Raw genomic sequence first — 18,954 nt, 5'->3', positions numbered from 1 at the left:
AAGGTATTTACTTGATTTTTTAGCTGATCAAAGCTACCATTTTAATTAATAGTTATACTCTGCATGCTTGTGTGCATTCAAATAACAGCCCTAACCATGTAGTCTCAGAGAATGAGCCAAAAAGAATGTTTTGTGGATGCTAATATATGAGCTGGTCTTTATAAACTGAAACAAGTGACTCCAATGCTCAGCAATAATTATCTACATTATACAGTATATTTTTAAACTTTAAAGTGACAGTTGCATGTGTAATTTGCACTCCTCAAATGAATGCAAGTGTTTCCTAGATTGCATAAAACTCAAAGTGATTTTTCAACAATATCCACAAAAGTGCAGTGGCTTGTGCTGCACACCTATGCAAGCAAAAAGGCAATGGCCTCGAGTTTGTTATACCATCCTGTGCTATCAGTTTTGCTTTCTGAGGAGGTATATTTTTCTGCCAAAAATAAGCAGGATGGGCAGAACTTTGTGCCTTCCTTTGGCTGCCAGGTCAATAAAACTAGAGATGCAAACATGAAGTTTTCAAGGCACAACACACACAAAAGCAAAGAACTTACAAGGACCCAGCCTCCACATTTGGTCCTCGGACATAGAAAGGGACTCTGATATCAAACTCATATGGCATGGACTTCCCCTTCACCAGCCCAAACTGCCCAATATGATAACCATGGTCTGCTGTGTATATTAGATACGTATTTTCCAGTTCTCCTGTTTCAGCCAACATATTGTAAATCTGAAAAAAAGCAAAATGAAATATGAAATTTATTCCACTGAGTAGCTCTATATGTGGAATGCTGCATATCCCTTTATGTTATGAGTAACATACAAATAACAACAGCTAAGCATAGCACTGAGTTATCATAATGAACCACTCTGAATAATACATAATCACATCTTAATTTTACTAACTGAATATTTTGGCTATTACAAGACAAAATTCTGTTTTAAGGTAAAACACATTAGCATGCCATTTCAAAAATGTTTGGGTTCAGTATTTTGCATGAGAGCTGTCAAGATAGTATTAAATACATACAGTAACAGAGATAAAAGTTTCAAGGTGTCACTTCAAAATTTTCTCTTCACTTTTATCTTCTTGCAGCAAATAGTTTTAATAAAATGACGGCCCTTTGAATCTCACACATATTCAGGCAGCATTCAACAACCTTGCCTTCAGACAAATGACTCCCCATTATGCAGAATATTTGCAAAATATCTTCCAGATAAAAATCACTCAGTCATACTCTCTTCAGTATGGAGAATTACAAGGAGATTTAAACGTGAATACTTCTACAGATTTACATACGATACTATGTGAAATGTACCAACTTGAGTATCAAAGATCAATTTTTATGTGACATTTTCGCTTGAGAAAGGTGAGAAGGTGGTGGGATACCACCAAAGTGGAGCCTCACACAAGTGCAAAACATCAGCACAGGAGAAAAACTGTTGTGTTGGTTTGGGAGTTCATTTTGGGTTCTTTTTCAAATTGTTTTGTTTGCTGGTTTGGCTTTTTTTGGTTTTTGTTTTCAGGGTTTTTTGTTTGGTTTTTATTTTTTGTTTTGCTTTTTTTGAGTGTGAGATTGTTTTGGTATTTTCTTTTTAATTTTGAAAAGCTAGTAACACACATAATTCAGTAGAAAAAGATCAGGCTAACTTGGTAATTAGAACTAAAAACCAATCTAACTGATTTTGCCTGCTGTGAATCACCCAGAGTGAAACTCTTTTACTAAACAGGAAATACAAATTGTGTGGTAAAATCACCAATTTCCCCTAATGCTGGTATCTGATCCACATAAACAGCTTTGTTAACATGAAGCAGAGATCATATTTGCCTGAATCGGTAATTATAAGACATTAGTAACAAGCTTATGCAATGCCATCTACATAATCTCATTTTTGCCCTAGAGGACTCCTCTACCTTTTTTGAATAAGAATGCCAAGAGATAAGCAGAAAAAATGCAACACCTTTAAATCTGCAAAACCATTCTTCTTCAGCATAGCTTTTAGTGAATCCAGACATTTTGTTGAAGACACATAGTTTCCATTAAGAAATCTCATTGTTACATGATGCAGACAATTTTACAAGTACTAATCTACGTATTTATTTACTTCCAGTATTTAACCTCCTCCGGGATCATTCCAGTATCATCACTTTTTGCTGCTGCTGTTTTCTTCTCTCAGAAGCTCGGTGTTACAGGATCAAAATAATCACACATTTAGGTAGTTATTTCCAATAGGTTGTAGGATGACTTTATCAGAGGATACATTTTTAGGATTCATGATGTGTAGTTTTTCAGGCAATCCCTTTCTCTTTCCCTTTATAAGTAGTGGTTCTGTGGCAAAAAATCAGCTTGTTCACACGGCCCAATTCAGGGTAGCTGTCTTTAGGAGATGAGGAACCTTACACATTGAATTAAGAGACAAAATAATCAGCAGTGAGAGGATTACACATTATTAAAAAACTAGTTTTTTAAACAGTCCTCCTCCTCCTTCTTTGTCCTTTATCTTCATATGGAGGACAATGTAGAGCTTAACTCAAGAAACAAGCACCTGTTTAGCCAAAAAACAAAACAAAAGTGACTATTAATCTTACCATCTCCATAGAGTCATCCACAGACATAAGTGTTTGAAGGCGCTTTCTCTGTAGCATGTTAGTGAACTCCATGTGTATAGGCTTCATGGGACCGGTGTACCTCATTATCCAGTGCTTGTCTGGGTTTGGAGCATAATTATAACTGGGAGTACTAAGGAACAGAGAGAAAATCACAATGTTTTAGCCAAGTAGAAAAAAGCCATAGTAATGAATATTAATTTCCATTTGATCAACACTGTAGGAAGTACTATCTGAGGTGCACAAGAAAATATTAAGATTATTTTTGAAATGTCTTCTACTTTCATGTTATGAAACATGGGAAAATGAAAACCACTTGGGGGGAATAAAATCTACGAAAACATTAAACACACCTTATCTTTCCGAAGATTTTGAGCTAACAAGTACACTTTTCAAGGCCAAGAGACTTAGCCTCAGAAGACTTAACTCCACAAGTATGATCAGGATGAAGCATGTATTACAGAGTTCCTACTCATGCCATTGCTTTGTTTTCACTCTGCCCAGATTAGCAGTCTTGTTCAAGCTGTTTAAAAATAACTATACAACTTTCTGTAAAGGTTCTACTATGTTCTTTAACAGCTTTTTACAGTTCAGCACGACTGGTTACTTGAATATTGTCACACTTATGCACCAGAGGAGCATAGGCACTCTGCCTACTGGTATCCAACTGCATGTGAGCAGCAGAAGTGGGGAAATAGCTGGACTTTAAAGACCTGTGAAGAAAAGTGGGATGAGAAAATAGGGCTGTATTTTGATGACTTATTCCAGCCACCAACTCCTTTGCTTGAAGTCCCAGCAAAATCACAAGAACCTAGTTCAATGTCTCCTTGGAATGTCACTGTCCCTCCAAGTTCTCATGGTCCTGGGACATGATTAAAGTGATGAGGAAAAATATTGTCCATAGTTTCACATGGTTGGAAGTTCCAGCAATCACATTTCTATGCATAATTATATAACTTTAGCTGAACCTAAATAAAAGATTTATTTTACCACCATGATGTAAACTCTCTGCAAATCCAATTAACTAAAAGCTATTATTATAGCATACATTTGCAAGAAATACTATTCTTATGTACTATATTTATTCCTTATTACTTCAGGTGAAGACCATGTTTTACAATTTCTTCACATCATGGCCCAAACACATCATGCGCAGAGTCAAACATTAAAAATTACTTTTCTTATGTAATTTGGTTAGGCTTCCTTTTTTCATTCAAAGCACTAAACTCAGTCTATCCAAATGAAAATACTCATTTACTTTCCTCTTAGCATCACAGAATTTTCTAATAAATTCCTATTTGAGAAATTTCTACTTTTGGTTTTGTATAGGCAACAGAGCAGCAAGGTTATTAAAAGTTATTAAGCTAAAAAAAATGTAAGTTGAAACTACTAATCAAAATACTGCATATGTAATGTATCTTTGAATATGACAGTCTTAGGAGGTTTAATACAAATATTAAACTAATAATCTGACAATGACACTTTTATGCTGAAAGTCTCTATTAGATGCTATCTGAAAAATGTGCATATTTGGCAAGGGGAGGCTTCTTCACACAGGGAGGAAAGGGCTGGTGCCTATTCTCTCTGTATTGTTAATAGTCTCTGGAATTTCAGAATGTTATTGTGGTTGAAATAATGACATTGCCTCTTTGAAAATGCTGACAGTTACAGAAACTGTTGCTATGTGATGTCCAGAATTAATAAAAAATGCTTTGCAAACTCCTTTTCCGCTTACTTTGTGACTTCCTGTCTGACTTGAAACCTCCCACTATTTAATCCAACCAAAACCCACCATTTTCTTCGATTACTACAAATGTAACCTTTTAATCCTTAACAGGTTTGTCTGTCTTGTGGGAAAAATAAAAAAAAATTAACACTTCTAGAAGCTAGCTAACTTCTCTCAAACTACCTAGAAGGGAAGCCCCAGACAGATTGAATTTGACCTTAAAAAAGATGGATGGTAACATGTACTGTATATTGAAGTAAAATTTCTGATCACTGTTAAACTGCCCAGCTGCCACTTTCTCTACAGCTCACAATATAGGCAGCAATAAAGGAAAACTGTGTAGCTGAGGGATTTGCTCTGTGAATAATTTTCAAACAAGACAAGACTGCAGATGCACATGGAGAGGAGCGCTACAGAATGAGATGGAGAGTCTGCAGTATAGGGCAGAATGGTCATATCAGCCAGAACATGGTATAGAATCAAGAGAACAGCAGCATAAATTAGCCACAGAAGTACATACCAGAGCTCAGAAGCAAAGCAGCACACCGACTAAAATCCATACCACTGGCTTTCAGCTATTACTAGCAATGCCACATGATGCAGTATGTACATCAGTCAATGCCAAGCACTACTCTCCCACTTTACCTTGGCTTTTCTTTTCCACAGAATCCACTTACAGACTTCATCAGCACTGCCACAGGAAAAGGTGGAGGATCATACCACCTGGTATACTGCCTTTTGCTTTGGGGACTAGGCAAAGATTTTGTCCAGGGTATTGCTTACTGCTTTAGGGCAATTTGTAACTGTTCCACGTGCATTCTGATGCCTCCTTACAATATCCACATGACAATGAAACAGTAAGAGTTGCCTGCAACCCTTTATCATTGGGGACAGATCTTTGTCACTGAGATTCCCTGGAATTTGGGAACAAGGGGAAAAGTAGAAAGTAGAGAACTAATTTAGATCATTCCCTCACTGTATGTACATGTTCTGCATTTTTACATTTACTCTTAAACCCAGGCCAATGAAAACTCTGGCAGATTACTATTATTATTATCATCATTATTATTGTCATTATGGAGTGCTGGAAAATTTGTTTAGAAGACAGCTGTCAATTTCTTTGTGTGATATGTACAAAAAATCCTATTTTATGCACATATCCAAAAGAAAAACACTGTTCTTTAATCTAACAGGATAATTTCTTTTTTTACAAACAAAACTTCTTTTCAAAAAGTGATACTTCCTGTGTAATTGTTAACACTGTAAGAAAAGTCACCTAAAACAATAAAAAACCAACAAAAGTGTAATTACTTTATAATTAGGAAGCTAAACCTAATTTGTGTGAACAATCAAATTTAAAGTACTAGCAAAAGAAAAATAGACATATATAGTCTGTATTTTTCATTGCTTCAATCCTTCCACTCTTTTTCATTCAGCTAGAAAGTAAATTGCTACAGAATGTTGCATGATAGTCACCTCCAAGATCCAAATGCCTTCCAGAGGAACCTAATAAAACTAAGGTCAATACTGGATATAAGCCATGAGAAGTTGCTCATTGGGCATTTCTGCAATTTTTATTTCAAAGAAAATGAAAGAGCCTAAGATGGCAAACAAACAAGAAACACTTAATTGCTGATGATCTGTGCCACAGATTCTCTTGGACACAGCAGAAAATAATGAAATATAAAAATTCTAAGTTATGCAGTAACCCGACAATAAAACAAAAGAAACTTCTCTCAGACTCTATTTTAAATAAAACAAAAAAGCTCAAATGGCTTTCACTGGACTTTGGGCTAGCCTGAGGAGCTTTGGCCATCAACAGACAATTATTTCCACCAGTTCCCAGTTCCTCCACAAATGCAAAGCAAAAGAGAATTCCCCTCAAAGAAGCAGGGGGAAGGGGCAACACATAGGAAGAAAGTTACAGATGTTGAACATCAAGGAAGGCATGAAGCCAGTACTTAGAAAACTGTAGGAATGTTTTCAGTTGCATCAAGAGGTGATTTGGGAGAAGTATTCGTTTTGCCTCCATGTGAGGAGATACCTAGTGCAGCATTAAGAGCTGTACATGCAAAATGTCTCTGTGCTATAAACAAGAAACATCTCAACAAGGAACTTATAAACATGCTCCTTCAGGAACCAGGTGATACTGCTTTTGGGATCTGTTCAAGACATTGTATTGGGTCATGTACAGACCTACCAGCTCATTCAGAAACAGCCTGTGTAATTTGGTGCTGCAGGACTGTATTTCTGTTCTTTCCATAAAAGAAACAGGAGTAATATGTATTGCATACTATAGTTTATAAGTAAGGACAGGGAGATAAAGTTTCTTCCCCTGAAGAGATTATAGCCCAAGAACCAAATTTTGATCATCCTGCTCCGAATAAAAAGTGCTTTACTTCCCAAATAGGCTGTAACAATGTCCAAAGAATTCAACACGAATCTTCCCATTTATCCCAATGAGCTACAATTCTGAGTTTTCGATGCAGCAGCCATTCTCAACACACTTGTACCGGTCTGAGGAGGCACCAAAAAAAATATTTGTGACAAAGTTATGCCAAGAGTACTATAAAGAAAACATTGTTCCCCTGAGGTACCCAGAACTTCCATATTCCAGAACCTGAAAATCAATCAAAGTTTTGGTTTTTTCCTTACATGTGTTCTGAGGCATTAGGAAAGAGTTGTGAGTACTGAGGGGCTGAATCTTCAGGACCATGAGGAGCAGCATGGCTTATTACCATCAGTACAGGCCTGTGAGGATACATCTTCTTTGATATTCTAAAGAAGGTAATACTGTCATTTGTAATCAGATCAGTCAGATAATCCTGCAAGTAGAAGCAAAAGTACAATGAGACACTTGAAAAGGAATTTCAAACTGGGAGGGGGCAATAGGAAGGAGAGGTCTCAGGTATCATAAGAAATAGGAAAAAAGAAGCTACTTCACTTAGAATGGTATGAGGAGGAAGTAAGTCACAGATACTAAAAACTCAAAAATTTAGAATCAAATAATTCTTTCTTCACTGCCTAGAAATACAAAAACCAACAGCTTCCAGATTTTTCTCAGAACTGAATGGCACTAAAGGAGATCAAACAGTATCCTTTCTTCCCAAAGTGGGTAACTACATGATGAAAAAGACAATACTAAATACAATGACCAGGTATGAATTAAAAAAAAAATTAACAGTGTCAGTATCTTCAAGGTGTATAGTCCAACCTTACATCATAAAAATACTTTGAAAATGCTAATGGCTTAATGTTCTTTTTTTTACATCTTCTTCTGAACCAGAAATCACTAAACGAGAAGATGGTGGGCTAACTGAATCAAAGACTTTATTCAATGACAATCTGTGACAATCTGATTGAGATATAACTCTATCACACATATTGTTGAGAACTTAGAAAACTTCCTGTAGAAGAGCTGGACTATCTCTGTATTTTCTAAGAATCATTATATCACTCTTAAGATATCTGCAAGAGCTATAGGGATTGAAGACAGGATTTTTAATGACAAGCCATGCTCTCCCTTAGGTGCTTCCATGGAAACACTACAAACATAAGTAGGACATGAAACTACACCTTAAAAAAAAAACACCTCAATATAACTATCATGTCACAGCAGAATGTAAAATCAGACATAACATTTGCCTCTGGTCAAGCCAACAGTTACAAGGTGTGGTACAGACTGGATTGCATCTCCTTTTGAGTACAGCTTTCTGTCCACGGTTAAGACACTTGCTCCTCTTCACCTCTGTCAATGTCCTTGGTCTGAGAAGTCAGCTCATCATTCAAAGAAAGCCTTTTCCATGGTCTATATTTCCTTCCCCCAGGTTATTTCTTGTCTATGCCAGAATAAGGCTGGCAAAGTCTCCATTTATAATTTTTCACACTTGTACAACACAAGGCACAACTGTTATGAAACTGCCATGATTACGACTGTTACTGGGATGGCACTTTCACTCTCAATAGGCATTAAATGAAGGTCTTCCACCCATAAAAGTAAGCAGGAGATGGGAAAATGCACCAAAGCAAAGTTGACTTCTGAACATGCCTTCAATGCGTGAGACACTATTCATAGTTGAGAGAGAATACTTAAGCGCTCTCAAATATGCACTGCCATTAATCTTCATTATGCTGCTTCTTTAAGCGGGTCAATCATTTGAAGTGCGTAACTCATCTTTGATTTAGCCATTACAAGAGTATAGTTTTCCAGTTTCATTTTAAAGTATAGTTTTCCAGTTTAATTTCAAAGATACAGATTTCCACATGGTCAAAGCGAAAATCACTGCAAACTCAGCATTTACCAGGTCAAATGACCAAACAGAAACATTCCACTGGACTGATTTCTACAGGGTTTTTTTAAAGGTCCATACTGTAGAGGTTCTAGTTGTACAAAATTAAAGTTACTCCAAAAAATGTTGACCGAAACTGAAAAAGAAAAATCAAAGTGTAATATATACTGCAAGAAAATCTGAAAGAATTTAATTTTCAGAAAAGTTTAGCAGTTACTTTAGAGGACAGAATAATCAGTGATTTTTTTCTTATAGTTTTCCACTGGCACATAATTAACCTTAACTATGTTAAACAGAGAGGACTAAAAAAATTCATCTGATTATATTGGTCATCGCTGGAAAAATCACATTTCCAGCAACAAAACTGGCAGGAAATAAAGAGAAAAGAGTCTTCCATTTCAGCTTCTGTCTGCTCATTTGAACTCCAGTGTTAACGTCAACCAGTGCTGTTGCTCCACACACTGTTTTTTACTGTAGCTGCTTTTTATACAAGAATATGAAGATTATAAAAAGTTTGCATTTCCATCATCCTTATTTTTTATTTATTAACAATCTCTGTAAGAAAAAACTAAAACAAGTGAAACGTAAACGTTTTCAAGTCTTTCCCACACAGAACAGAGCTGAAGGTATTGGAACATAAAGCTCCCTGTTGGCTCCTTGGTACAATGGAGATGGAGAACAGTGCCTATGAAATCACTTGGCTGACACTGTTCCACACAAGATATATTTCCATCATAACATTTCAGTACACAGCTTTAAAGATTAGTTCTGACATTCTTCACAGATCTGAAGGAGAATAGAAGACAAATAATTCTGTACATTAGTTTACTCCTTCCCCTTCGCAGCTGGTAATGGAGAGAGTAACCCTAGAAGACTGTGAAGTTCTATCTCTCAGCACAAAATACATTCAATTATAAAAGTCAAATAGGGCAAAGAAAAGTGGAAATCCCAGACAGGAAATCCCAGACATCAACCTTTTAAAGGAGAAACTGGCTGTGAACTGAAACAAAAAGAGGAAGGCAGGATTTGCGATCAATAAGAGAAAGCAAACAAAACATGTGTTAAACAAATATACATTACAAATCACTTCAGAGTGAATCCACTTCCTTAGTTATACACCAAAAATAGACCAGTTTGTGGATAGATTTAGCCACCATCATACTACAAAGTCACTTCTGCCTACTTTAGGACTTCAGTAAAGCTGGTTCCTTTGGAAAGGAACACTTTTAGCTGAAATAAATATATGCCTGACTGCAAGCAGGTATTGAATTGTAGCATGTTAGATGAGAGAAAAATAAAACTGCATTTGACAATGACTATGAAGCATTTTTGTAAGTTTGGTCAGGATATAACATCCTTGAAAAGATATTAAAAAACATATACATCTGTATGCACAAAAATACAAACATAATAGTTAAATTCTCCACTGATTCAGAATTATCATCAATTGTACCAAGATTCTGTGAATACTCTCTAGTATTGTGGCTGTGAAAGAAGTTCCTTGAAAAGGGTGGGTCTAGCTGGAGGGAAACGGGTTCTTATCTCATGAATACTTGTGTAACTCCACTGCCACAATAATTATCATACAAAGCACAGAAATAGTTAATCTGAAACATTTAAGTCTACTTTCACATCTTCAGCTTGTAATATTCAACACGGTCTTATTTAACACAGTCTCAGAACATTTTAATTGTTTACACTGTTAGTAACAATGTTTTTGGTAACATAACCCTCCCAGAATGGAAGGTAACAATGTCCCAACACTCCTGTTACTGGTTGTAGATAATGTTACACATAGCAGCTTTCAAGTACGAAAAGAGATTGAAACCATAAAGTGCAGCTTTCTTGTTGTTATGTCCAAATGTTAAGAGAAATAAATAAACACAACCTACCCTGGAGTAGTCATATCCATGCTTCTCCTTCACTCCATTTCTACAGAGTGTATAGTTGTAAAATCGAGAATTTTTAAGTAATCCAACCCATTCTTTCCAACCAGGAGGTACATAGGAACCATTGTATTCATTAAGGTACTTTCCAAAGAAAGCTAGCGGTAGAGAAAGCAGAAGCATAGTAAGAAGGCATAACAGAAACACAATTGTTAAATTGATTCATTCCTTTCTGTTTTTTCTTAAAATAACTTTCTTCTCTCCATTACAAGAGATCTAAAATAAGAGATAAGTTCTGAGTCTTAATCTTGCCTCTGTTTTTTTTTTTTTTGTTGTTGTTGTTTATATCTCCATAATGCAGATATTTTGATTTACAACCTACGTACAGGAGAAACTGGACCACGATTACCATTATACATTTTTTTTGGTACCTGATATATTTGGGGTCAGACCACACATTCCTCCTCCCAGATTCTTCTCTTCATATCCTTCATGATGGCTGAGCTGCATCTGTCCACCTGTCAGTGCCCTACGAAACTGCACTTACCGCCAAGAGTGTGAAATTAGAACCCGTGTTTTAAAATATTAACACTCTACATTTCATCATGAATGCTGTGCTTTAGGTATTTTGAAAATGTATTTAGAGTACTGCTCTTCTGACCTATTTCACGAGACAATTTTCCAGATATTAACTTGGGTTCTGAGCGCGAGTCTTAATTACACATAAAGATTTGTTTACCTCTCTAAAGTCTTTTACTTCTGTATCTGATACCAGTTTTCCCCAGCCCAAAGTTTGCCCAATCATTAGTATAGTGATAGAGTGGCAGGAGAGAGAGAACACCTCTGTCCTATTTTCAGATGTATAACTAGCAAAAACTACTTTTAATACTTTTTGTTCCCTGAGAGACAATCAGAGGGAAACAGATGAGAAAGTACTCTCAGCATTGCATGGAACAACCAGTTAGGCCAAAGGTCAATTATATTTTGCATTCACATCATGGCCAAACATACTCTTAGACTGACAATGTACAGTGGAATAAACATAGCGAAATTAATGAATTTACTGCAGAAATGGGGGTTCTGAGATAAAAATCCTGTCGTTGAGTATTAAATTTCATTCCATAGGTAAAATTTTTTTCATGAGATATCAGCTCTTTTTAGGTATCAAAGTAACTGAAGTAGTGAAGCCATCTTCTAAATGGTCCCAAGTTAGCACCTTTTGTGACAACCAAAAATATGACACTACTGTAAGGATTAGAAGATGTGGCATCAGTATAATTACCTTAGTAACTGCAGGAAATCTAACAGCTTGCATAAAACATACGGTGAGTCTTCCACCTCTTAAGAGTACTTTCAAGCAGGGGCTTAAGACTACATTTTGTTATCAATCCCTTTAGTTCCTTCATTCAGGTACTTCACCAGGTAGACTAAGGGCAGAAATACAGGTGTGTATACACACCCCCATTTTAGTCTACTGCAAACTGATGGCAAATTTTTCTCTACCTTACGGCACACTGACAGCATAGTGTGCTATCATATCCTCCATCCCCCATTATCACAGGGACATACATACAGTAGTTCTAAAGGCAAGAGCCTTTACAGGCACAGCTCTTCTCTGAACTTGGAATAAAAAATACCAATTAATTAATGAAATATAATGGCTCTAAAAACCACGTTGTATAGTGACTTGTAACCACTGCACTTAGAAGAATCTATAGGTTGTTATGCCAGGGAACTAGTCTAATATCCAGCAGGACAAAGGCAAAGCACAGTAATCTTTGTGACACCTTTGCTCTTCTTCCTGAATTTGCATTGCACATTCCCCAGTTGTGGCTAAGGATCAGCGCCAAGATCTATTTACAGAATCAGGGGAATTGGCTGGAGGGGAGCAGATGAAGCCAAATGAAACAAAAATACCCAAACCAAATACCTTGAAATGGTAGACAAGACCAAAGAAAGCTGATGGTGAGCCAAGTCTTGCTTGTCCTTCTCTGATAAGCAAGTTCCCAATGGAGTTGGGACCAAAGTCTCCTTTCATTAATGCCTGTGACAGCTTACCAAAGTTTAAACACAACAGAACTATAAGGCATAAGACTCTTTCTGACTATCCCTCTCAGACACCTTTTGAAAGTTAAAAGGAAAAAATTGTAGAACTTCTTGTTAAGGTTATGGAAACTTCTCCACAGGAAGAAAGAAAACAATTCTCTCATGGCTCTCAATTTCATCACAAATAGCAGTCAGTCAGGGAACCCTACCACCGTGAAGTCCTTCCCATTTCCACAAGCCTTCCCACAGCATGTCAATGGGCCGTGTCGACTTATGGGGTATTGTTTTAAAGATGAGCTATTCAAAGGCAAAAGTTCTCATTATCTATTTCTAAAATCATCTTCATCCCTGGAACAGAAATCTTCTCCTGGAAGCACAGGACTACTCTCTTTCTCTGTTCAAACTTCTCATGGGATCACAGCTATTTCAACACCTGCTTATCTTAGCATGGGGGCCTTTGCTTGATATCAATTTGAACACTTTTATCTCCCCATGGTTTCATGCATTATAGGAAAAAAGAGTGTTTTCTCCATAGCTTACAAAAGGATTTCAGCCCCAAGATCTAGGCAAATCCTCATTCCCTCCCATCTGGGACTTAATTTCTTCCTCACTGACCTCGATGTCTTCATGTTGTTCCTTTACATGTTTGCATCTCGTTCTTTTCTCTCACTTGAGGGAGAATTGAAGCACTGAAAGGGTTAACATTACACCTGGGGCCTACCTGACCCTTCGGTAACTTGTGGCCGGGAGCTTCGGCTGGGCCGTGCCAGGATCAGCCTCGTGGCTGGTTTTTTGTTTTCTTTGTGTTCAATTCCAGCCGGAGGGCCACTCCGCACGGGCTGCAGAGGTCTCTGGTCTCAGCCGCTCTGGGGGGACCTGGCGGCAAGATCTTAACAGCAGCGGCCAGCGCTGCTCCGGCCAGCGCTGCTCCGGTCCCCCGCCTTCCCGCCCGGCAGCTCCTCGGGCCCGGCCCGGCCGGAGCCGATGGGGGCCGGCGGACGGCCCGAGGAGTGGGGAAGGGGCCCGGCCCGCAGCAGGACCGCCCGGACCGGCCTGGCTGAGACGTGGGGCCGGGGCCCGCCACCTCCTCACCGACCGGAAGGAAAGAGAGAGTTCCCGGGTTAACGTGTGTGTTCCACTGAGGCGCGTCCAGCTGGGCAGGGGTTCAACCGACTGTCAGTTACACAAAAAGCTTTGCATCACTTCCCCAGATTTTCCTCCCATTCCAAACCACAACAATGATACTCTCAAACTAACTAATGGATGACAGTGCCTGCTAAGACAGTATTTCCATATAGAGAGCAGAGGCTCTATATGGAAACTAACGTACCTTCTAGACAAAAATCCAGAAACCTGATACCAGTTTTGTAAGTCTCTGAGATCTCCTGGAGGTATCACAATGCTTCAGCTCCTAGTTGAGTAAATCACTTCTAAAAATTAAGTCTAACTTCTGCATCACTTGGTTATTATTTTTAAAAATGGCCTGCAGTCCTTCTTCAACTGCAAAAGCTATATGTTCTGCAAGCAGGATGTTATTCTGATTTGGATAATCTGTTTTCTTTATATGCAGACAACATGACAGAGAAGTGCAATATGGCAGAGTGACTAGGACACTGGAGGGTAGATCTTTATTCCAATTAAATATTTTATAATGGCAGAGATGGACCTTCTGCAACCACTTTTCTCCAGGTTCAAAATACAAGATTGGTGAGAATGGGCATTTTATTAATTCTTTGAATAATTCAAGTATGGGCCAAGCAGCACAAAGAAATACCAACACATTACCATACAAGCAGCAGCTTTTCCCCTTTGTAAATAGGTTCATTTAACTGAATAGGAATTTAACTGTGCTATAAGGTACTGCTCAACAGGAACTAGGAGAGGAAGTTAGTCAAAATGTGTACTGCATTTGCTGCATACTGAGCCACATTCAACCCTAACATAAATTAAGGGAACTCTCTCAGAAGAATCACTGAAGCAAAAGTGTCCTTCTGCCAGGCTGCAATTGACCCACCATCCCTAGTTCTTTTCAATTTCTTAAGATGAACATGTCTTTTCATTTCCTGACTGCAGAGAAGGCTGACAAAATACTCTACAATCAGTCATCAATTTAAGCCTTCATCATCTAGCTAGCTGGACGAACAGAAAGGAGAAGCTTTCCTCATTAAGTACAGTCAAAAGAAACTTTAAATATGTATTCCAGTATAACATCTTGGTATTTGTTGCTGCAGGACCAAAACATGCAACAATGCATTGTGCATTCTAAAACTCATCTCACAGAAAGATGCATATGTTCATAGAAAACAGATCCTCATAAATGTTTACACGGGAATGCTTGGCAGAGAACTGCCTTTGAAATGTTTGTTACAGGATCTGTTTCCTTTCCATTCTAATCATGTCCTGCTCTAGGCTGCACTACCAGCACCAACTATTTTAAGTTAGTCACGATTCAGATGTAGCTTTCAGTGACTTTTCTAAAGATTAATTCATCAGCTGAATTAGTTTACTTACATAAACTGTCCTTCTTGCCCAATTTCCCACATTATGCTATAGGAGAATATACTGAGATTGGAAACTCGAGTTGTGGGAAAGAGTAGTGGCTACATAACAAAAACATATGTTGCTGTTCAGGATACTAGCAGTTTTTAATTTGTAAGACCAGATAATGCAGAACACAAAATACCTGTAACGCATATTGCCTCAATGGCTTCCCTTGTAGAAAGAAAACCCACCCTCTGCATTCCTGTGATATCTAACTGATTGACATAAAGTGACAGCAAGCCTGTGCATGACAGTCAAAATCCTGTATCTTATGGCCAAACACTGAATTTCCCTTGAGCTTGGCCTCTCTATTCTTCCAAGTACAGTGCCTAACAAAGTTGGTCAAGCTTTTTAAAGTGCCAAAGTTAAAAAATAAAAAACTGACAACCAAGGCTGCTGACTTCCTTCATTGTGGATAACTCCAGACTAACTGGAGGACAGAAATGAATGCCAGCCTCCAATTATGGCAATTTCCATTTAAATTTGTAGAACAACATGTTACATTTAACCACGTGAATGAGGATCTCATTTTCGCTTTGTACTTGTGAAAACCCTATTTCTATGAGTTCCAGGAAATTTCATTTCCAAATTAAGAGAGCTAGACTGGAAACATAATATAGGTTCACTAAGCTCTTGGGCCTAAATTTAAACATTAGGTTAATGTAAAAATGTAATGTAAAAAATATAAGACATATGAATACCAGGACACTTGCAATAGTTATACAAGTTAGCAAAAATTGCAGGATCTTGAAATACAACCACTGATTGTTGTAATACAATACAATACAATACAAAAAGTATTACAACAGACAAAGCTCAATAAACACAAACCAAATAATCTGTGAAGAATAAAACATTAACCTTGGTTTGGTACGCATATGCTAATCGTGCAATAACAATAAATGGAGGGAAACAGCAAGTAATTCAGGTTCTCATTTTAGAAAAACAAAACAAGGAAATCAGTTATTTGTTTGTTATTGAAGTAATAACAAACAAAACTCAAGTGAATAGAGAGAAAATAATGATGTTACAATTGCTATTCAAGTCTTATACTACTTTCTAGAAACATCAAGTAACTATGAATTCATGGGAAAAAAATGCATACTATTAATATGATACAATACTGTAGTACATATACACTACAAATAACACAAAACGAACCAGGTTTATGACCATTTCTCATCATGACAAAAGGCATTAGCAAGAAATGTAACAAAATCACTGTCACAGGTAAGGACCTAAATCTGATGTTGGGGGGAAGCAAAATGGAATTAAGAGAGAAACATGCTACATGTTTTCTGAAATCCTTCCTACACGATATTTGTTCCCAAGAAGCACACATGCTTCTCTAGAGAAATCATAACAGCTGACTGCCCCAAAGCACAAAAGGAGCAGTCCCTTCTCTCTGATTCTTAATTTGCTTAATATATCAGTTTTATGAAAAAAGTCAAAACACTAATTCCTTTTCATAGCACCTTTCTTGGTTGTTCTGCGCACTTCAGGTAACTGTAGGCCATATTCTAGGTTTGCTAGGTCTTCAGCTCAAGCATACACAGTATTTTATTCCCACCTTCTGAAAAACAGAAGTCTTGGGATTTTTGTTGGTTGTTTGTTTGTAAACAAAAAATTCCTTAAGTAAAAATACATGGAAACTAAACCAACACCAAGACTTAAGCTCTGGCATTATACACTGCTGCAGTCCAGAAGAAATTAGAATTAAAATATATACATTAGCCTTTGTACTAAGTCTAAGGTAAGTCTAAAGAAGCTTTCAGATGGACCCAGCCTGGATCTTACCTGTCCTGTACCCTGTATTGTTGAGGTACACCGCAAAGGTGCGTATTTCATGCTGAGCCTGCCAGGATGGAGAAGAACAGTTCTCATTGTTAGTGTAAGTGTTGTGGTTGTGGACGTACTTCCCTGTCAGGATAGAGGAGCGAGATGGGCAGCACATGGGTGTTGTCACAAAGGCATTGATGAAATGAGCACCTCCGTGTTCCATTATGCGTCTTGTTTTATTCATCACTTGCATAGAACCTGAAAGAGGGAAAACATTTCAGAAATATTTTCTTAGTCACAAGAGCTCAGATGCCGCATTAGAGACCAGAAGGAAGCACAAGCAGTAAGGGCACTGTTATCTCTGAGTGAACCCAAATCCAGAGAGATTACTGATCCTGCCTCAGTGAAGCTCTCCCATAGTTTCAGTAAGGACTAAATACTGAAGTCCTAAGTAAAGATTTGACTCAAGCATGTTGACATAGATCATAATGCTTCTTTCATTTCTCTCTCGCTAGAGAGATTTGCAACCGTAACTATCAGCAGCATCTCTACATCCTTTCTGGAGCTGCTAGTACTGTTCCAGCAGCTGAGGATGAAAAGCACTTTATGCAGCAACCCTGATCAAAGCATACATACTCGTAAGAGTTATTTAATCTTTGGTTTCACAAGAAACCTAATATGCTACCTTTTGTGCCAGCCTCATGCAAAAGGCTGAGGGTTGTAAACACGGAATCATTTCATTCGGAAGACTATTTAGTCCAAACTACTGCTCAAGAAAGGTCTGCTGGAGTTGTTGTGTAGTTAAATCATTCTATTCCCTAATGTGAGGTATTAGGAGGTATTGCTTTCTCTAATTATCACTGAACCAGACACCAAAAACCTCCCATAATAATTTCCATAACGAGTTCACTGAGTTCTAGCTATGTGCTTCATCCATTCTGGTTACAATCTTACTATCTACATTTTCTTAAGCTTGATTCTGCAGAATCAGATTTTTAGATGACTACTTGGGGCAGGTAACACTATGTTTTATATAACAAAACAAATAGCAAGGGACTTGGATTAATTGGGGTAACATGAACAAAAGTATTTTTGACCACAATTACTGAATGCCACAGTGCTGCCAAATGGTTTTTTTTTTCTGTTTATTTAAGACAAGGTTTTGTTCAAAGACTGGATCTTTACCATAGACATCCATTTAGCTATATCTGGATCCATATCAGCACTCTTCCTAAACCCAGAAACACCAAGCATCAGAGAAATAAGAAATGTAGTTTCCCTCCTCTATCAGTGCCTAATAGTTAAAACTGAGCAAGTTAGAGAAAATTTTCTTGATCTGGGAAGAATTTCAATTTTCTAAAGAATTTTTCATGGTACATATCAACAGCATGACCTTGCAGAGGAGATAAAACCTGTTCATCACCAACGAGGGTTTTTGTTATGAGCATAGAAAGCCAATTGACAACATGGAGAGGAAGGTATGGGCTCATGCTAGAATAGGGTTGAGGTTAACTTGCTCAAGGCTGAGTTGGATTAACAGCTCAGCTTTAATCAAGGCTGATGGTTGCATCCTACAACCATCTGGCACAAACTACATTGTTTCTGTCAATAATGGATTTGGGTTTCTTCTAAGCTCTTTATGCAGGGATTTCATCATGAAATTGCAACATCAAGTTGGTTGATACAGAGCACATTGATATAACCAGGAGTCAAAACCTAGAGGGAAAATGGTCCTAAGCCACATAGAAAATCTGACTCTCTGGCACCACAGAGGAAGGTTAATTGCTATGGTAGGTAATTTTACCTAAGAACTGCCATGGCATTAGTTTGAGACCATTTTGTTGGAATGAGTATTAAAAAAAAAAACGACAAAAAAAAATCTCTTTGTGCATTTCTCAGGTCAGAAAATATGTCACATCACTTTGTGACAAAAACTAAGGCAGGTTATTGCACTGCCCCCTTAGAACTTGCTAAACTTCACATATCAAAAATGAGTTTCTGAAGAAAGCAAGATTTTACTCTTTTGTTTCTATAACAGATGTGGGTTACGTGTTAGTGCTTAAAGGTACTGACTAC

At 37.6% G+C, this 18,954-nt stretch overlaps 1 protein-coding gene across 6 annotated transcripts in view; it reads right to left on the bottom strand.

Moving 5' to 3' along the window:
* Positions 1–18,954, bottom strand: part of SULF2 (sulfatase 2) — an 89,343-nt gene that overhangs the window by 31,318 nt on the left and 39,071 nt on the right. For 5 of the 6 annotated variants that reach the window (XM_030288584.4, XM_072917063.1, XM_030288583.4 and 2 more), the window contains 5 exons: positions 16,897–17,136; positions 10,519–10,670; positions 6,993–7,162; positions 2,594–2,744; positions 558–733 (listed from right to left, as the gene is read on the bottom strand). In XM_030288584.4, coding sequence (XP_030144444.1) covers positions 558–733; positions 2,594–2,744; positions 6,993–7,162; positions 10,519–10,670; positions 16,897–17,136 — 889 coding nt within the window. The other variant, XM_030288587.4, reaches the window with a different exon arrangement.

The sequence above is a fragment of the Taeniopygia guttata genome, chromosome 20 (genome assembly GCF_048771995.1).
Source record: "Taeniopygia guttata chromosome 20, bTaeGut7.mat, whole genome shotgun sequence".
NCBI classification, from domain to species: domain Eukaryota; kingdom Metazoa; phylum Chordata; class Aves; order Passeriformes; family Estrildidae; genus Taeniopygia; species Taeniopygia guttata.
This window is presented reverse-complemented; position numbering and strand designations above follow the sequence as displayed.